Raw genomic sequence first — 22,179 nt, 5'->3', positions numbered from 1 at the left:
TCCACGTATAAGTGGACCCGCACAGTTCAAACTCATGTGGTCAAGGGTCAACTATAATATCTTTTGGTTGTCTGCTAATTTTCTTTCCTAACACCCACCGCTTTCCTCTTTCCTTCCTTCATCCTATTCTCCTTACAATAGTAAATGTATATTGAAAACCTACTATTTGACAGTAAGGGTTCTGCTCTTGGGTAGCTTATAGTCACATTTGTTGTCTTTCTTCCTTTTCTCTTCTAATCATATACTGTTGTGCCTTCATGTGCCCACTACCACATTTTATTACCATCTATACACTCCTTTATTTGTGATGATTGTTTATATATTTAAATATATATTTATAATTACATATATGGATGATACTTTTATTAACATTATTGAGGTATAAATGACATATTAAGCTGCATATATTTAAAATGTACAAATTAACAAGTTCCGACACACATATAAATTTGTGCAACCAGAACTACAACCAGGATAATAAATACATCCATCACCTCTAAAAGTTTCCTTGTACCCTTCTGCTCCACTATCCACTTCCAAAAAAACCACTGATCTGCTGTCACTAAAGCAGGTAGTCCTCGCTTTGCACAGTGGTACTGTACTGTAAAAATGACTGTGCAAACTGAAACTGTGAAAAGCAATCTTAATAATCAATGGGAAAAACTGTGATTGTTCAGTGACCTTTAAAATTTTTGTCAAAGCATTTTACTCTCTTACTGTTGGCTATAACTATATAGGGAAATAAAAAATAGTAAAACCAATATGTATTTAATACACTATAATTTGAAACACTGAGAATTTAAACTCTTTTATCTCTTTGTAAAAACTTATCAAGAGTACAGTGCTTGACTCCTTCTTTTAATTACAAAATTTATGACACAGAGCAAGCACCTTTTCTATGTCTTGGCAAGTTGTCATACTCCTTTATGAACTTGGATCAGTTTCCAATATTTGTCCTTTGTGCTTTGACTGTTGAAAAATTTTCTGAGAGTTCTACTAATGTGCAGTTTTTTTCTGGCATCATTTTCTCTGGGGCATCTTCATTCTTTTCATCACAATCACTTTCTTTATGTCCATAAGTTTGCCTTCATTAAGTTCCTCTAGCTGCATATCTAGTTCCTCTCAAACTGCAACAGTGTATCCCCATTCCCATGGTCAACTATTTATTCTATAACTACATTTAGTTTGATTCAAATTTCTCTTCCAGTATCATCACTTTTTATTTCTTTATATGTTTGGAAGAATTTTCCAGTGAAAGCATCTGGGGCTGGAGGTATTTTTAGGGAGAGTTTTTAATTACAAATTCAATTTCATTAATAGCTATGGGGCTCTTCAAATGATTATTTCACACTGGGTAAGTTGTGGTAATTTGTTCAGGTAACCCTCAGGAAGGCAGGAAAAAGAAACAAGAGAAATGAAAAACAGAGAACACACACATACACACATAATAAAATAAAATGGCAGACTTAAGTCCTAACATATCAATAATTACATTAAGTGTAAATGGTCTAAACCCATTAAAAGTCAGAGGTTGGCAGAATGGATTAAAAAACATGATCCAAATATATGCTGTCTACCAAAAACACACTTAAAATATAAGCATATAAGTAGGTCAAAAGTAAAATAATGGAGAAAGATATACAATGCAAACGTTACTCAAAAGAAAGCAAGAGTGACAACATTAATATCAGATTAAGTAGCCTTCATAGCAAAGAAAATTACCAGAGACAGGGAGGAATATTACATAATGAAGAAAAGATCAATCCACCAATAAAACATAGCGATAGTAAATGTATGTGCACCAAACAACAGGGCTGCAAAATATTTGAAACAAAAACTGATTGAACTGAAAGGAGAAAAACACAATTCCCCGATTATAGCTGGAGACTTCAACCTCTGTCAGTAAGTGATAGAACAGAGGGAAAATCACCCAGGATATAGAAGAACTCAACACCATCAACTAACAGGACTGAACTGACATTTATAGAGTATTCCACTCAGCAGCAGCAGCACAGGCATTGTTTCCAAGCACCCACGGAACATGTACCATGATAGACTGTATCCTGGGTCATAAAATAAACAACAAATTGAAACAAATTGGAATTATACAGAGTGTTCTCTAATACAATGGAATTAAAACTAGAAATCAGTAATAGAGAGATAAGAAAATATCCAAATAAAGTAAAAACCACACTTTTAAATAAAAGAAGTCCCAAGGGAAAAAAAGGTGAAAGAAGTCTCAAAGGAAAAAATACACTAAAGTGAATGAAATGAAAATACAACACACCAAAATTTGTGGGACATAGCTAAAGCAGTGATGAGAGGGAAATTTTTAACACTAAATACTCATATTGGAAAGAAGAAATGTCTCAAATTAATAAGCTAAGCTCCCAATTCAAGAAACTAGAAGAGCAAAATAAATCCAAAGCAACTAAAATAATTGAAGTAATAGAGATAAGAGCAGAAATAAATTAAAAACAGAAAAGATAATGAAACAAAAAGATGGCTTTGTGAAATGGTCAGTAAAAATGACCAACCTATAGCAAGTAAAAAAGGAGATAAAAATTGCCAATATCAGGTATGAAAGAGGGGATACTACTGTTTCATTTGCTTTAAGTGTACTCATAATTGCTCACTGAAGCATTTTTATGATGGCTGCTTTTAAGTCTTTGTTAGACAATTCTAATATCTCTGTCACCTTGGTACTGGCATCTACTGATTATTTTTGTTCAAGTTGAGATCTTCCTAGTTTTTTATATGAGTGATTTTTTTCACTGGAGACTGGACATTTGGGGGATTATGCTATGAGACTCTGGATCTTCTTTAAAACTTTTGTTTTGACTGGCTTCCTCTGACACTGCTCTGGATGGAGATCAGATTGGGGGGGATATCACCTCATCACTGCCAGGTGATTGTATATGTCCTGTTTCACCATTTGGCCTGTGTTGACATCCAGGGCAGGGACTCTTTGTTACTACTGGGTGAGGCTGAGAGTTCTGGCTTCCCATTAGTTCTCCACTGATACCTCCTTTGCTGGGATTGATAAGAGCACCTTACTACCGCTCCCTATGTGGCCTCCACTGATAACATGGGGTGGGGGGAGCAGGTGCCCTCATTACCTCTAAGGAGTGGTTAAAGTCTCCTCTGATAGTATGATAGATGGGAGGGAGAGGGATGCATCATTAATGCTGGTTTAAGGGGGAAGTCCAGGCTCCCCAGTTACTACAACAGTATATAAAAATACTGACAATAAGGACATGAAAATGCCTGACTCCTATGTTCATTCATGATGCTGTTGTGATTTCTAGGAGGATGGTGGCAATGATGATGAACTAGTGAGGGTCAGTAAGTGTATTGGGCAAGACTGTGAAGTTTTCCTTAACAGAACATAGACAGTCTCTCTGTGGGTGGGACAGCCTGGGCTTGGGTTTTTAGAAGTGATTTGACAAGCATTTCTGGAATATGACTAAGACCTAAGAACCTGATGCTTGGGGCTGAGAATTCAAGAATGTGGTCTCTGACCTTTAAGAACCTAATATGTACTAGAAATAGATAGCTATACCATGAGATGTACCACTTCTCATAGTAACCAGCAGGTCCCACCAGCCCCTTTATCTGATTCTATTCCTTCCCTCCCTCACTCAAACTTATACCAAGCATTTTATTTCATGCTGGCCTTGGTGCAAAGCACTGGGAACACAAAGACCAGTAAGAAAAAATGGCTTCCAAAACCAGTCATTACTCTTGAGGAGCTAAACTTACTACTTCCTCTGTCAGAAAAGTCCTCTCCTACTTAAACTTTCTTCTCTCAAATGAAGGCTGTGTGCTTATGGTCAACCCAATTATTCTGGTTACCCCTTTCATTTGGGTTTATGCATTTTACAAACTCTGTATGTTTTGGCGCTCTGTTTACAGATGCTATCACTATGAAGCCCCTATTAAAACGAAGCAACTTGTCATGGCGTTATATATTAATAGGGTTATTATGGGGTTATGTAATTAATGCTCTGCTTCTCTTCAAAGGCTAATTAATAAATGCTACTGATTATTGTGTCAGACTGGGAAATCTTGGTCTCCAAAACCTTATCATAATTTCAGACTGGACTTCAAACAGTTTTATCCTGTGAATAGCTACATATATTATCCCTAAATAAATGACCTTGACTTCAACTACTGACCTATCCTAGCCTGGTATAATCTGCCATTGGTCTGAGTGAATTGCTGAACATGGTATGTGACTTTGCATTATAAATGTTTAATTAGCCATTCAAAGTCTCTCCTCAAGCAGCACACAGATAACCATAAGAGCATTCATCCCCTAAATCAAAGATACAAGCGTAAAAATACCTGAGGGAAGGCTGTGGAACAGTGTCTGGACTGGCTGGTACCTGGACTCCCTTCTCCCATTCTTCCTTCCATGTATCCGCAAAGAAGTAATAGCTGTCAGGATTAATATGGTGAGAGTCTGGAAGTTTCATCGCACTGATAAGGTCCTTCCGGAATACCTGGGAAGACATTGCATACACCTTGAGAAGATCATCACTATGGAACTAACACCATTTAACGTTCTCCTTTTAAAAAGACCATCCCCACCCACTCTGCACTTCAACAAGAGAAACGTCTCTTAACTTCGTAAATGGCCAGATCAACTTCTATTTGTAAAGAGTCTGAAGTATTGACAGGGAAGCCAGCTTGTTCTGGATTTAATAAAGAGTAAAGGGGTATTTCCTGAATTATTTTCCTGGGCTCCTTGAATTTAAATCAACAATACAGGTTACTCGTAAAGAGTCTGTGTAAAACAAACAATCCTTAACTCTCTCAAATTAAGCAACAAGTATCCTATGATAACTTATAATACAGAGGAACGGATAAAGAAGATGTGGTACGTATATACAGTGGAATACTACTCAGCCGTAAAAAGGAACGAAAGTGGGTCATTTGTAGAGATGTGGATGGACCTAGAGAGTGTCATACAGAGTGAAGTAAGTCCGAAAGAGAAAAGCAAATATTGTATAATAACGTACATATGTGGAATCTAGAAAAATGGTATAGATGATCTTATTGAGAGACTGGGATTGACACATATACATTACTGATACTATGTATAAAATGGACAACTGATGGGAAAATGCTGTTTAACACAGGGAACTCACCTAGTGCCCTGTGGTAACCTAAATGGGACGTAAGTCCAAAAGGGAAGGGATAACTGTATGTGTATGGCTGATTCATTTTGTTGTGCAGTGGAGGCTAATACAACATTGTAAAGCAACCATACTCCAATCAAAATTAATTTTAAAATAAATAAATAACTTATAATCGTTTATTTAGCTATCACCTAATTTTAAAATTATTTACTTAGACATAATTTTAGTCTTACAGAGAAGTTACAAAAATAGTACAGAGCTCCCATATACCCTTCACATAGTTCCCTCTAATGTTAACATCTCACATAACCAGAGTACAATTACCTAAACCAGGAAATTAACATTACTATAATACTATAATTAATCTACAAAACTTATTAAAATTTTACTAATTTTTCCCCTAATGTCCTTCTGTTCCAGAATTCAATCCAGGATCCCACACTGCAGCAGCTGTCATGTCTCCTTAGTATCCTCCAATTTGTGATAGTTTCTCAGTCTTTCCAGACCTCAACACTTCTGAAGAGTACTGGTCATATATTTTATAGAATGTCCCTACAATCTGGGTTTGTCTGATGTTTCCTCGCTGAGGTTATTCATTTTTGAGCAAAAATGCCATAGAAAGGTTGCTGTGACCCTCTTATCACATTATATCAGGAATGTATGATCTCAATGTCTTATTAGTGGTGATGTTAAACTTTATCAGTTGGTTAAGGTAGTGTGTCTCGCTGGTTTTCTCAGCTGTTAGGTTACTATATTTTCCTTTGTAATTAATAAATATCTTAGAGGAGATACTCTGAGATCATAAAAACATCCTGTTTCTCCTCAAACTGTCATGGACTAATTTTAGCATCCACGAATAGATACCTTGCCTGTAACAGTTATTACTGTGGTATTCTAATGGTGATTTTCGATCTCCCTCAGTTCTACATTTATTAATTGGAATTCCTCTGTAAAAAAGACCTGCCCCTTCTCCCTTATTTATTTGTTTGTTCGTTCGTTCATTCATTCAATTATTTATTTATATCATTATAGACTCATGGATCTATTTTATTCTTTGGGTTACAATTCAGTTTTATTGTTATTAATTTTGATGCTCAAATTGTTCCACCTTTGGTCACTGGGAGCTCTTTCAGGTTGGCTTGCACCTGTGCTCTTTTGACACATCCCACCCTTTTTTGAGTATTTCCTTAACTTCCTGCATTACAACATGCCCCAGGCGTGTTAATATCCTCCACCTGATTGTAGAAGCTATTGATTTTATATGTTAACTTCATATCCTGCCACCTTACTAAATTCTTTTTATGGCTTGAGTTAGTTTTATCATTGACTTTCCTAAGGTTTTCTAAATATACTATTGCATCATCTGCAAACAGAATTTTGCATCATCTTTACTTGGTCTTATGTCTCTAATTGGTTTCTCTTGTTTAATTGCATTGACTAATACCTCTACTGATATTTGGAATAGTAATGGGGATAGTGGGCATATCTGTCTTCTTACTGAAATTAATGGAAATGCCTCTAGTGTTTCCCCATGAAATAAGATACTAGGTTGAAGACTATGCCATATTTATGTTATAATGTTAAGAAAGTATCTTACAGTTCCTATTTTCTTGAATGTTTTATAATGCCTAAGTACTGAATTTTATTAAAGACTTCTTTAGCATATATGGAAATAATTATATGGTTCTCTCAGATATATTAATATGTTATATGATAATATTAGATTTCTTAATACTGAAACTTACACTTCTGGAATGAATATCTATTTGGTCATGATATATTATTTTCTTAATATGGTATTATATTTTCTAATATTTTATTTAATATTTTTAAATATTAAATAAATAAATGTACCATTCTCATGAGTGATATTTATCTGCAGTTTTCTTTCTTTCCTTTTTTCTGGTATTGTCTGTCTTTTAGATTTAGGTAGCAGCATTATGCATGCTTCATAAAGGGAATTAGGACATTTTCCTTGCGTTACAATGCTCTAGAATAATCTGAGAAGTATTGGGACTATCTGGTCCCTATGAAACCATCTGGACTTGGTGCTTTTTAGTGGGGTAGTTCCTTATTAATTTTCTCTACCTTTTTGGAAATTGATCTCTTTAAGCTTTCTACCTCCAATGGGGTCAATTTTGGTAATCTGTATTTCCATGGTAAGTTATCTATCTCATCCAGGTTTTCAAATTTATTTGTAGAGAGGCTTGCAAAGTCTACACAGTTACAGCAACCTAAGTGTCCATCGACAGATGAATGGATAAAGATGTGGCATATATATACAATGGAATATTACTCAGCCATAAAAAGAAACGGAATTGAGTTATTTGTAGTGAGGTGGATGGACCTAGAGTCTGTCATACAGAGTGAAGTATGTCAGAAAGAGAAAAACAAATACCGTATGCTAACACATATTTATGGACTCTAAAAAAAAATGGTTCTGAAGAACCTAGGGGCAGGATGGGAATACAGGAATAAAGACATAGATGTAGGGAATGGGCTTGAGGACATGGGGAGGGGGAAGGGTAAGCTGGGACGAAGTGAGAGAGTGGCATGGACTAATATATACTACCAAATGTAAAATAGATAGCTGGTGGGAAGTAGTCGCATAGCACAGGGAGATCAGCTCGGTGGTTTGTGACCACCTAGAGGGGTGGGATAGAGAGGGTGAGAGGGAGATGCAAGAGGGAGGAGATATGGGGATATATGTATATATATAGCTGATTTACTTTGTTATAAAGCAGAAACTAACACACCACTGTAAAGCAATTATACTCCAATAAAGATGTTAAAAAAACATAATGGAAAAGAATATGAAAAAGAATATATATAACTAAAGTCACTTTGCTGTACAGCAGAAATTAACATTGTAAATCAACTATACCTCAATAAATTAAAAAAAATGTTTTTCCAAGAAGAAAAACAAAAACAGAAACAAAGTATAGACATCTCCACTTTGCACAGCAGTGTGCACAGGGGTGAGGAGGACACGGATAATATGTTTACTGTGGCAGCCAAGAGGCTCCCAGTGCGAGCCTTAACCTTACCCCTGGCAAAGGATCCCTAGCTGTGTGGAAAGTTCAAAGGCCAGAGGTAGGGGGATGATGATATGGGTACAGCTAAAACTTGGACTTACAGAGACAAAGAGATTCCCTATAGTCCATTTTCTGCACCTTAAGCACAGTTAGGTACTGACAATATGGGAATGAATACCCATCTAAAGTTTGATGTACTGTTATCCCCTGATTGAACGGGCTCCTGCGTGATTGAGAGGCACAGAAATGTACTCACAAGCCTGGGAACATGACTTAAATTGCTGTGGCAACTTAGGCTTTGTGATTCTGCCTTTTCAAGAACAGGAAAGAAGAATGCCATGAGTTCTTCAGCTAACCTGGCACTGATTTCACTGTGAAGGCCCAGTTAATGTCTAAACAATGAGGGAATAAACTTTCATATAAAAGCATACATACACTGATATATACCTCACCTACTAATTGTTAATTCTGAAAAAAAAAATCAAACAACCACTTGCAGGTTTAAGGTAAATGTGCCTACATCTCTGGATTATCAAAGGAAGAGATGCCATCAAGCAAACATTTTAGCCTTTAATGCTAATCAAGGTTCTCTGAAGAGAAACACTGCCCAAGTTATGTGTAACATGAAAGTGGAAGCACAGCACATGGTACAAGAAAGCAATTAATTCTCAGTTGGTGTAGTTCTGTTTAAACTGACATTTCACAGAGTACAGGACTAAACTATCACATAATCGAATGATGTCATTTAAATGCATAAGGACTCATTCCATTTGCTATTTTGCAGGGACAACTCTGCAAATGCCTGTTGGTTTCATTTAGGGAAGATTTAGAATGAATAATATGACCTGAGCAGGAAACCAACGTTAAACATGCTGGTGTCGAGGTGGCAACAAAATGACCTTCCTACGAAGAATCCTAACCAATTAAAGTTAATTGGGTACTGTGCAGGGAGAAAGCTAAGTCTATAGGAAACAAAAAACTGGTGGTTTACTACATAATGCTTTGTATAAGGAGGTAAGAGAGGATCACAGACATATCCATTAACATGTTTTGCACAGAGCTCAGTGTTCTGGGTGGCTAGTTGGAGAAACTGAATCACCATTTTGCTGAACACTCTGATCCATTTCTATAAATTACCAGAGTGCCTTTAATGAGACAGTGGTTAAGATGCCGTGGCAATTTACAATTGTGCTCAACTACTGCCTGTGGGAAATCCTACCTTAGCTCTGCAAAGAATACTAGAGCCAAGTATTTTTCAACCTCCTAAAATATTTCATTATTTTCCATACAATACACTTATCAAAATAAATCAACTGATTGCAAAATCATGCTTTGGGATTAACAATAATCACACAGCATAAGCCATGTCTTCATACTTGATGTAACTGCTTATGAAAGTCTGTTTTGTAGAGTTTCCTAAGTAGCCTGGAAACATATTGCAGTGGGCTGAATGGTGGCCCCCTAGAAGATACGTCCACATCCAAATTTCTGGAACCTGTGAATGTTACCTTATATGAAATGGGGTCTTTGCAGATATAAATCACTTAAGGATTCTGAGATGAAAGGATCATTGTGGAATATCCAGGTGGGGCTTAAATCCAATAACAAGTGTCTTTATAACAGAAAGGCAGAGGGAGATTTGAGACAGAAGAGGAGAAGGGATTATGACCATGGAGGCAGAGACTGGAGTGATTCATTAATCCACAAGTCAGTAAATGCTGATAGCTATCAGAACCTGGAAGAGGCAAGGAATGGAATCTCCCCTAAAGTCTTTGGAGGGAATGCAGTCTGGCTGATTTTGGACTTCCGGCCTCTAGAACTGTGAGAAAATAAATTCCTGTTGTTTTAAGCCACCCAGTTTGTGGTAATTTGTTATAGCAGCCCTAGGAAACTAATACACACATTTACCAAACAGAAGAGTAACTTGAAGACTCTAGACAAAGGGGCCAATGAAATCTGGCCCTTGTCCATTGCTTCAGAAATAGCAAACTTCCAGGGAACAGGCACTCTGTGAAGTCTGGGGAACCTTGGACTGCAGAAATACCAATCAACTCATACCTATTTTTCTTAAGCAAATGAAGGCTAAATTCAATGACTATTGTAATCTTCCCTTCCACCTTTAGAAAAAAATAGACTTACATGGTAAGCTTGATTTCAATTTTACAAGCTAGCCAGATTAAACAGAATCAGATCCAAGGTTTCTAGAGAAGCATTTTTACTCAAGGCAGAGTGCAAGAGTCTGCCTTATCTTGCTGTAGAAGTCAAACATTTCAAGTATGAGGCAGAACATAAAATGCTGAAGAGGGGATAGGAATTTAAGTTCAGTACTCAGGAAGATATCTGCAAAGTGATATGAAATACATTTACCAGACTGGTCTCATGAATCTGCTTCTGGTAAGAAAAGTCATTTTTAAAGGTTTTTTAAAACAAACAGAGGCAAACAAAATAGTTACAGTGTATCCTGGGTAGAGGTATGAGTTTTATATACATATAGTGGCACACACATACATGCATATTTGTATATATTTTCATAAACAATAAAAGGATAAACCAAGAATTAAAAAAAAAAAAAAACAGCACGGAGGAAAGGGGAGAAAATAGGGAGAAGAGAGACAAAAGCTGAATCTTTCTGAATGTACTCTGTTACATAGTTTGATATCTGAACCAGGCAAATGTTTTATATGCTAAAAAAAGAAATTAAAAGTGATTAGGGGACTTCCCTGGTGGTGCAGTGGTTAAGAATCCACCTGCCAATGCAGGGGACATGGGTTCAAGCCCTGGTCCGGGAAGATCCCACATGCCATGGAGCAACTAAGCCCATGCGCCACAACTACTGAGCCTGCACTCTAGAGCCTGCAAGCCACAACTACTGAGCCCACACACCTAGAGCCCGTGCTCCACAACAAGAGAAGCCACCACAATGAGAAGCCTGCGCACCACAACGAAGAGTAGCCCCTGCTCACCACAACTACCCCGCTCGCCACAACTAGAGAAAGCCTGCGCACAGCAACAAAGACCCAACTCAGCCAAAAATAATAAATAAATAAATAAATTTATTAAAAAAAATTCTTTAGGACTTCCCTGGTGGTGCAGTAGTTAAGAATTCACGTGCCAATGCAGGGGACACGGATTCAAGCCCTGGTCCAGGAAGATCCCACATGCCAAGGAGCAACTAAGCCCGTGTGCCACAACTACTGAGCCTGTGCTCTAGAGCCTGCGAGCCACAACTACTGAAGCCTGCATGCCTACAGCCCATGCTCTTCAACAAGAGAAGCCACCAAAATGAGAAGCCCGCACACCGCAATGAAGAGTAGCCCCCGCTCTCAGCAACTAGAGAAAGCCCATGAAGCAACGGAGACCCAATGCAGCCAAAAATAAATAAATTTTAAAAAGAAAAGAAAAGGAAAGAAAAAGGAAAAGCGTTACCAAAAAAATCTTTAAAGAGAGGAATATGGGTGCAGGGACAGACTGCCTGGATTGGTCTACTGGTTTCACCACTTACTAGTTTGGGAAGCTGTCTAAATTCTCCATGTTTGTTTACTTATTTGTAAAACAAGGATAAGAACACTTACCTCATAGGGGTAGTTGTAGGGATTAAATAGGTGAATTTATGTAAAGGTCTTAGCATGGTATTGGGCTCATTGTAACTGCTAAATAAACTCTAGTTGCAGTTATTTTATTATCATCATCATAGTCTCAGCTTTAGTTCTAAAAGCAGAAAGAAATATATAGCTGAATTCTCCTCTCTAGTCCATTAAGTAATTGTTGATGGGTAAAAGGAGATGTGAGTTCAGGGCTCAACTAAAACATGCATGGTTTGACTCCCAAAGACAGTGTTCCCAAGCAAGAGCTCCATCGAGAACTTTAACCAACATTCTATAGGTCATGCGGTAATGCAGAAACTTCACAAAATGAAACATGGCTATTTGCTGCTAAATTAAAGATTTTGAATGAGGGATCTGGATGTTGACACTGACCTAGGTAATGAAGTTGAGAAGTTTTACAAGTTCTTAACTGTGTGCCTATTTTATATGCACTGGTAGTTTCCCCAAAAGTTCCTGAAACAAAAATGCTTTGTACTTACCAGATATCTGCTCATTTATGGTCAAAGAGGGGATTCACAGGCTAACATACAGCCCAGAAGCTATGCCAAGTCCAACAGTGCATGCACATCTTGGCCTCTCAGATGCTTGCAGAAACAAAGGAGGCCTCACTATGAATTCAATTAGAATATCAATGCTTAACCTGCCAGAGCCACAAAATGGAAATGCCCTTCATGGACAGCTCTGGCTTTTACTGTTCTCATTAACATCTCTCAGTGGGCAGTTTCTTATAAGCACAGCTAGTCTGAACATTTCTGTGACATTTTTTAGAGGAAAAGCCAAAACATTTGCTTCCTGTATGACACAAAGGGGAACACTGTCTGGTCCATGTATAATGAAGCAGAGAGATTGATCAGTTTTGATTCATAGTCACTAAATCTGAAACTATACATAACTGAACAACAAACAGATGTCACCCCCAAAGCATTAAAAAACAGCTGCAAACACGGTAACTCTATTTAATCAAGAGGAATTAACCGTAAGTGATTTTCTTAGAATTATACAATCTTAAGGCAAGAAAAGATTTTTCAGGTTATCTAAAAGAATCAAGCACTTAAAGCAGAGAAAACCTAGCAAAGAATACAAGCTTGTTTTTATATCAACAAAAGTAGCCAGTGTTGTCAAGATACTGTGTCCCACGTTGGTTTTTCCAATGAAGCAAAGCTTATTCAGTTTCTAAGTTTAAAACTTTAAAAATCATGGAAATACTTTTCAGATAGTTTAAAATAATTCTTAGGTTTCTTATAAAGAATAAATAGGACATTTCTGACGGCTAATGGGCTGACATCAACTGGAACATCGATTCCCGTAAAGCAATGTACTTTTGGGCTGCTTAGGTAGGTTTGATTATTCTCCTTACCCTGTATCAAACAGAGGCATATACATCCTGGTAATGGAGGAGGAGGAACAATTGAGTCTGACTTGGAGATGTGAGCAATTTTCATACAAGAGATGACAACTGAGGTTTGCTTTGAAAGTTTTTCTCCTATTCCTCAATGTCCCTTTTTGTGCAGTAAGTGTGCATTTGCAAGCTTAGTACTTTTTATCTGCTGTGGGTCAGAAAACCAAATAATCAAGCTTGTTAGAAACACAGGTAAAGTGATATAAATAGGCTCTATTTGGGAGTATGAAGTGTTCTCCGCTCAGTTAAAATATATGAGCTTTCACTCTGTTGCTATGAAAGTCTTAGATATAATAAATGAGACTCTGGGCCTAGAGAAGATATGCAGTCAATCTTTTAAGATAGGTTGATATATTTTATAGACCAGTCAAACTAATATTAGGTGAAAATATGCAGGCTTTTGAGAAAGAATAAAAGACTTTAATATATTCAAATTGGTCATCTAGTACTATGAGCTTTTACTAGGGCAATTAGCTTTTTAAAACATCTTTTAGAATAGGAGCCCTTTTGAGAATCAGATGAAGGCTACTAGCTCAGAAAAAAAATACACATAAAAACATACGCTTAAAAGTCTGTATACAATTTTCAGAAGGTACCAAAGCCCCTGAACCGTATGTGGAATTCACACACCCCTAGGAAATACTCCTCTAGAGGATAACTGGGGGAGGCACACACAGGAATCTCACCAAAGCATTAAACATCAAAGAAAATATTTGTCTATCAATGCAGCCAATTAAGCCCCAGTAAAAAAAGATCATTTATATTGCACTTCAATGACTAAAAAATAAGGTTTCATCTTGGACCTGTAGAGAGTCAGAAAAAAGAAATTCTCATCTTTACAAGAAGAAAAAGGCAGGAGAGGCAGCAAATTAACGAGCTTTTGTGAAGCCATTAGAGAAATGAGTCACAGGACAAATGGTCAAACTCAAAGAGAGACAAGCACGCCTGCAGGGAGACACAGGACAGGAGCATTTCCTTACTTGGGGCAGAAGCCACAGCAGGAACATTAAACTAGAAATTCTGATGAATCTCTGGGGGCTAAGTGGGGACTACTATGAGAATATGAAGTTTCTGGGGGCTGTAGTCATAGGGGGTTCCCACCTTCTTGTAAGCTTTTTCTCTAGAAACCCAGGAGGGCACTCACAGGGAAGATGGGGGAGAACCTGGAGAAAAAGCTCCCCCGGGGTGCTGTCTGGGTCGCTGGTGCTCAGTGTCCTGGCTCCCTTATTGAACAAAAGGCTTCATCTACAGAGGAAGGATTTCAAGTGAGGGCACTGGACTAGTGCTGTGGGAAGGGAAAAGCACCCAGCCTCAGCTTCCCTGTGTTACTCAACAGAGAAAAAAGCCTTAATCTGCAGGAGAGAAAACCTCAAGGACATAGACTGAGAATACCAGAGGATACCTGCTGCAGGCATTCAGGAAAATAGTGGGCAGGGTCACAAATGCTCTATCCCTGAAGGCCACCTCCCCAACCTCACTCCCAGACACAGGACCACTACATACTCCAAAGACCGAGACATAATCAGAAGAGTAGAGAACACCACCCCTCCCTCATACCCTACCACCACACTAAAGCCTCGAGTGATAACAGTGGCTTACAGCTAGGAGAGCTGTAGAAGACAGAATCTCTCTGAGGACAAGCACAAGGGGAAAAGTCAAGAGACGAGACAAAAACAAGGTTATCTGAGGAATTCCAAGTCTCTGGTACCCATAGCAATAACAAATTTCAAACACTCTTGTACACTGCTGGTGGGAGTGTAAACTGATGAAACCCCTTTGGAAGATAGTCTGGCATTCCCTCAAACGGTTAAACAGAGTTACTATGAGACTCAGCAATTCTACACCTAGGTGTTTTTGAAAACATATGTCCACCTAAAAATGTGTATATGAATGCTCACAGCAGCATTACTTATAATACTCCAGAAATGGAGACAACCCAAATGTCTATCAACTAATGAACGGATTTTAAAAATGTGATATGTGCATACAATGGAGTATCATTTAGTCATAAAAAAGAAATGAAGTACTGATACATGCTACAGCATGGATGAACTTTGAAAATGTTCAATGAAAGAAGCCAGACACAAACAGCCATATATTGTATTATTCCATTTATATGGAATGTCCAGAATAGGCAAAACTGTAGAAACAGAAATTACATTAGTGGTTGCCAGTGGCTGGGAGAAGGGGCCCGGGGAGTTAACTGCTAATGGATAGGGAGTTTCTTTCTGGGGTGATGAAAATGTTCTAAATTTAGACTGTGGTAATGGTTACCCACACAACTCTGTGAATATACTAAAACCCACTGAATTTATACACTTTAAGTAGATGAACTGTATGCTGTAAGAATTATATTTCAAAAAAGATGTTAAAATGTCTTTTAAAAAAGAACAATTGTTGTGGCATCAGTGGACATCACCTGAGAGGCTTTGACATCCACTCCCACCCAGCAATAACAAGTCATTCCTCCTCCTCAATGTGATATCAGCAGAGACTGGGTAGGGAGCCTGGACTATCACCAATGCCCATCAGTAATGCAGTACCCCTTACCACACCACTCCCCCTGCTATCAGTGGAGGTAACAAAGTGGGGATTTCCACCCCTGCCAAGTAGTAATGAGCCAACCTTCCCCCTTCCCAGAGGGATAACAGAACTACTTTCCTAGAGAGATAACAAAACTAGGATGGGGAGCCTAGGAATTGTGTAACTGGTGGTAAAAAGTCAGTGTCCCTCTTCCCCACTGGTCTGGTTATTATGGAAGCCTGCTAAAACAGATTTAAATAAGACTTAGTGTCTGATAACATAATACCAAGAAACAAAACAAAACAAAAACCCAGCCCAGGATGCAATAGGAAATCGTTCATAATACTAAGAACCATGAATAAGAGACCATCAATAGATACCAGCACTGAGATGACACAAATGTTGGAATTATCTGACAAGGATTTTAAAGCAGCCATCATAAAAATGCTTCAACGAGAAACTACAAACACTTTTGAAACAAAAAAAATGAAAGTTTCAGCAAAGAAATAAGAAGATACAAAGAATAACCAAATGGAAAATTTGAAATGGAATAATATAATAACTGAAATAAACACATAGGATAGGCTCAATAGAATAATGGAATTAACAGAATAAAGAAACAGGGAAAAAGAGAAATTAATCTAACCAACAGAAAGAATATACACTGAAAAAACATGAAGAGTCTGAAGGACCTGTGGGAAATAACAAAAGATCTAGCATTCATGCAGTTGAAGTCTCAAAAGAAGAAGAGAAAAAAAGGTGGAGCTGAAAAATAGCTGAAGAAATAATGGCTGAAAATTTCCCAAATATGGCAAAAGATATAAACTTAGATTCAGGAAGCTGATCAAAGCCCAAACAGGATAAACCCAAAGAAATCCATGCCCAGGCATGGATTTCTAAAGTTTTTTTTTGAAAACTAAAGACAAAGAAAAATCTTGAAGGCAACTGGAAAAGAAATGACTGATTACCTATGGGAGAGCAACCATTTGAATGAGAGTAGATTTCTAATTAGAAAACATGGAGGCAAGAAGGAAGTAGCACATTTTTCAAGTGCCGAAAGAAAAGTTCTGTCAAACCAGAATTCTATATCAAGTGAAAATATCCTTCAGGTAAAACCAAGACATTCTCAAATGAAGGAAAACTAAGAGAACTTATCACCAGCAGACTTCCCCTAAAAGGATAGCTAAAGGGAGTTCTTCATATAGAAAGGAAATAAACAAAAGGAAAGTTGGAACATCAGGAATAAAGGAAGAACAAGAGAATAAAAACATGGGTAAATAGACTACCCTTTTCCTCTTGAGTTTTATAATAATATTTTACTGTTGAAGCAAATATTCTAACATTGTCTAATGTAGTTCTCAATGTATGTAGAGAAAATATTTAAGACAACTATATGATAAAGGTGGGGGTGGGTGGATAAACCCAAATGGTGGTAAGCTTCCTTTACTTCAAAGTGGTAAAATGCAGAGACCAGGAGACTGATGTCATGTTTGTTAAAGGCCCTCCCTTTTAAAGGTTGCTTCCCAAGAGCAACCACTAAAAATCTACACAAAGATATACCTTTAAAACCACCATAGAAAAATCAACATGGGGGAATTCCCTGGCAGTCCAGTGGTTAGGACTCTGCACTTTCACTGCTGAGGGCCCAGGTTCAATCCCTGGTTGGGGAACTGAGATCCTGTGAGCTGTGCAGTGCAGCCAAAAAAAAAAAAGAAAAGAAAAAGAAGAAGGAAAATCAACATGGAGTTTAAAAAAATGTTCAAGTAATCCACAAGAAGACAGAAAATAAAAGAGGAACAAAAAACCCAGAGAAAACAAACAGAAGAATAGTAAAATGGCAGACTTAAACCAAACAGTAGTAAAAGTTACATTAAATATAAATATGCCAATTAAAAGACAGAGATTGAAAGAGTAGATTAAAAAATGACCCAACTATATATCATCTGCAAGAAACTCATTTCAAATAAAAATCATATGTATAAACAAAAAGTGAAAGGTTGGAAAAAATATACCATATACCATGTAAACAGGAATCAAAAGAAAGCCAGAAATGATATTAATATTAGATAGTATAGACTTCAAAGCAAACAAAATTACCAAAGACAAAGAGGGACATTATATGATGATAAATTCACCAAGAAGACATAGCAATCCTAAATATGTATGCACCTAACAACAGAGCTTCAAACTACACAAAGCAAATTTGATAGAACTGAGAGGAGAAATAGACAAATCCACAATTACAGCTGGAGACTGCTACAGCCCTAACTGAACAACTGATAAAACTACTAGGCAGAAAATCAGCTGGGATACAGAAGAACACCATCAACCAATAGGACCCAACAACAGTGGAATACACAGTCTTTTAAAGTTCCCATGAAACATTCACCAAGATAAACCATATCTTGGGCCAGAAAACAAACCTTGACACGTGTAAAAGAACTGAAACATACAGACTACACTCTCTGACAAAAATGAACTCAAACTAGAAATCAATAACAGAAAGATAGCAATAAAAGTCTCCAAACGCTTGGAAACTAAACAACACACTTCTAAATAATCCATGAATCAACGAGGAAGTCTCAAGGAAAATAAAAATATTGAAATGGATGAAAATGAAAATAAACATACCAAAATTAATGTGGTGCAGCTAAAGCAGTATTTAAAGGGAAATTTATAGCTCTAAAATTCTTATACTAGAACAAAGGAAAAATTTCAAATAGCCTAAGCATCTACCTCAAGAATCTAGAAAAAGTACAAAATAAAACTGAAGCAAGAAGGAAGAAAATAATAAAAATAAGAGCAGAAATCAATGGAAATTGAACAGAGAAAAATAAGAGAGATGATTTCACTGATATATAGAATAATTTGAGCAATATAATATATTATGTAGTACTGGATTATAACCCAAAGTATAAAACAAATATATGTCAGTCCATACTGATATAAATAAGTTATTAAATAAAATTTTTAAATGAAGGAAGCATCCAAGGAGGTTCTTACAATTGCTTAGTTTTGGGAAACAATCAGATTATCTAATAAAAAGCTCTTGGCACAGAAAATTACAATAAATGGTACCGATGAGAGGTAGGCGTGATAATGTCCATGTTATAATGAGAAAACAAATGATTTCAGAGAGATGAAATAAACGAGCCAAGCAACACATGGAATCAATCTTTTCTAATGCCAAGGCTGGTTTTGTTCTACAATATCAGGTTCTCTCTTTTATAATAGAATGGGACATATAAATGAAAAAATTTGCTTCCAGTAGCCCAGGTCCCCTATCTCTTGCAACAAAAGACTGATATTCTCACTGAGTCAGAGGCAGCAGGCCTTAAGACCCAAAGCTCTTGAGTCACTTTATGTTGGAGGACTGGCTGTCCTAAATGGGAAAGTAGCAAGGTTTCTTTCTCACCATTCTGTAGTCAAAACCTCCTCTGGATAGGTGGGAAATTTGTTCTGCTCCTGTTTATGTGCGTTTTATTCCCTAAGTTTTTCTGCATGACACAGATACATATAAACACACACTGATATTTACTGTGCCCAGAAAGATCCCTGGCAAAAGGTGAAAATGAAAAGTGACCTCTGAGAAAGGGAGAAATGCTCTCTCTGGCTCACACCCTAAAGCAATGCCACATTCCCCCCCACTTGCATGAGGGCAGGTGGAACCTGGACTTGTTTCTAATCAACAGAATATGGCAGACATGATGGGATGTCACTCCCCTGATTAGGTTATGTTATGTGCCAAATGTGATGGGATGTCATTCTCATGATTATGTTATATAAAACTCAGTCTTAGCAGACTGGAGTAAAAGACTCTCCCCTTGTTGGCTTTGAAAAAGTAAGCTGCTGTGTTTTGAGAGGATCTATGGAGAAGGCCACATGGCAAAGAACTACAAGAAGCCTCTAGGAGTGGAGGGTGGTACTCTACTAAAAGTCAATGAAAAAACAGGGACCTCAGTCCTCCAGCTGGAAGGAGATGAATTCTGCCAACAATCTGAATGAGCTTGGAAGCAAATTCTTCCCTAGTCAAACTTCCAGATGAGAACACAGCCCAGCCAGCACACTGACTGCAGCCTTGAAAGACCTTGAACAGAGAGAACCCAGTCACGCTGTGCCCAGACTCCTGACCCACAGAAACCAAATCCAGGTGCAACGCTGGCACTTTGCTGCCCTTGAGGCAGAAGATGACTAGCCTCACAAGGACTGGCCCATTTTTCCTGGCCTGGTGGTAGTGCACTGAAGGCTGTGAGGACATACCAGAGCCCAGATCTCCAACCCAGTCCTTTCCTTCTCGACCCACGACTTCCTCATCTATCCTTTCCTGCACTGCCTCCCACCTGCCAACTTAGCTATTTCCTATCATAGGCCAGATCTTTGGCTCTTTTGGTCCTTCCCAATTCTCCAAATATGGCTCCCTTTGACTCCTCGGCTAGGAGAGGATTTATATTCTAAAGCCAGGCACTTAGGTGTCATCACCAAAATGAAAGCACAGTGAAGATTACTGTTTTCCCCAAAGGAAAAAGGAAACGGAATCTTTCTTGAAAAACAAAAAAGTTCATCAGAAAACAAGCCTATCCATTGGCATGTAGTTTACTCCTCACGTCTCCAAGATCTGGTTATTGTAGATATGTAGGCAGAAGGTAGCTGTCTATTTTTTAAGTCTTAAGAATTTAATATCTGATCTCACCTCAGCAGGTTTCTTGTGTTCATTTGGAATTTTTGACTTGCTCCTATACATTGAGCCAGAAGTAAAGGAAGTGGAAGGACCTGCAAAAGATAATTAGAAAAACATACTGAGACTTATTACCTGCTATTATAACTAAATGTCATCCAAAATAATATGAAATATATGGTGGAGAAGAGTGCAGTGACCTCATACCACTGAAGAGAATAGTTAAATTGCAACCAAAAAAGTTTCATAATGGAGTTTAATGACATTTATGGGTGACATCCCAGGGTGCAAAAGCTTCAACAATGTTAACGCTGAGGAGATTCAATTTGGTGTAATCATATTTCATAATAACTTGGAATAACACAATTCATGTTCCATCTGGAGAAAAAGTATCTGCAAAAGCAACTGAAAAAACTAAAAATGTGGAGCAGGTAATCTGTGTATCCTTCAGCACTTCCCCAAATGCTACTGTTAATAAAGTTGTTGTCTTTTACAAATGATGACTCAAACACTTAGTACCTGAGCTACAAATAGAACTGCAGGGCCTACAATTTATGCTCTCACGCTTTTCTTACTTTCTAGAAAAGAACTGTTAAATCATTGGTAGATGTGGCTTTTGTTGCCTGGGTAAATAAAAAGTAAAAAACAAATGCTATATGCCACACAAAACCAATTCTCTCACCTAACTTATCTATGTCTAATGAAATTTAAATGAATAAGAAAAATGGTACTCCAAGCTTTCCTTCCTAGAAACATTATTTTTTAACCATTAAAAGAAGCATGAAACAGCTTGTCCTCAAGTCAAAGAAATCCTCAAGGATTACAGATACAGAGGTTACCAGCTGTTGGCTGGTTCTACTCACTCTCGTCTGAACTGTCACTGCTGCTGAGAGTTCTATGACGTTTCATCCTGGAGCATCCTGGGAAAGAGAACAACACTGAATAAAATAGTCAACACACACATACCCATCCCAGACAGCAGTCAATATTGCTCAAGAAGCAGCAGCATGCAAATCACACAAATCAAATAATTTCTGTTAAGAATATTCTCAAATGACCTAGAGTGATGGGAGAAGAGTACTACCAAATTCTCCAATACACAGTGTGTCAAAGACTGGGTGAGGCCACATATTAGCTTTAGGAGGAAATCCAAGCAGAGAATGAATGGTATAGGATTGGCTGGAGCCTCAGATGTGGCCACATGACCACTGTCCACCCAAACAAAGGGGGGCAGCCACAGGGCCACCATCAGCCAGGGATCCCCAATAAGAGAGGAGCAGGAAAGGGAAAAGCAGTTGCAAAGTCAGAGCTGTCAAGGGCCAAGGTTAAAAAGGCACGAGACATGGCTGGCTGAAGAAAGAACAAGTGAGGCATGTCCCATCTTTAAAAGCACAAACCACTGCTTTTCTGCCTGCCCTTTCTCCCCCTTTCTCACTTTCTACCTGTTCCCATCCCACAAACAACTAGCCTAATTTAAAATTATATCTATCTATCACAAGAAATGCTATAGAAAGCTCCTATATCTTGAAAAATAATGTTTTTAATGAAAACGTCCAATGGTTTAAGCATCCTTGTGTGTGTGTGTGTGTGTGTGTATGAGAAGAGAGAGAGAGAGAGGGAGGGAGAGAGAGAGAGAGAGAGAGAGAGAGTGAGTAAGGGAAAGAGAGAAAGAGAGACCAGTGACAGATAAAAAAGAGGCACCACCTTTCTGGGAACACATCAGCACTAGAGAGTAGAAAAAAAAGAAAACACGGTAAGACACTTTAAGTCACAAAAGAAGTGCTGAAAATATAAACTA

The 22,179-nt window shown here is 37.8% G+C and overlaps 1 protein-coding gene across 3 annotated transcripts in view; it reads right to left on the bottom strand.

Annotated features, from left to right (window-relative positions):
* JADE3 (jade family PHD finger 3) overlaps nucleotides 1-21,296 on the bottom strand; it is a gene marked incomplete at both ends in the record, with an annotated part of 68,561 nt that extends 47,265 nt beyond the window's left edge. Inside the window, 3 exons of one of the 3 annotated variants that reach the window (XM_079727457.1) lie at nucleotides 4,348-4,505; nucleotides 20,397-20,476; nucleotides 21,245-21,296. In XM_079727457.1, coding sequence (XP_079583583.1) covers nucleotides 4,348-4,505; nucleotides 20,397-20,476; nucleotides 21,245-21,290 — 284 coding nt within the window. Of the gene's footprint in view, nucleotides 1-4,347; nucleotides 4,506-20,396; nucleotides 20,486-21,244 lie in introns of all 3 variants that reach the window. The other 2 variants (XM_079727456.1, XM_079727455.1) reach the window with 2 other exon arrangements.
* Nucleotides 21,297-22,179: the final 883 nt, after the last annotated feature.

The sequence above is a fragment of the Hyperoodon ampullatus genome (assembly GCF_949752795.1).
Source record: "Hyperoodon ampullatus genome assembly, chromosome: X".
In the NCBI taxonomy this organism is placed as follows: Eukaryota; Metazoa; Chordata; class Mammalia; order Artiodactyla; family Ziphiidae; genus Hyperoodon; species Hyperoodon ampullatus.
Note: the sequence above shows the minus strand (reverse complement) of the source record. Positions and strands in the feature narration are given on the sequence as shown.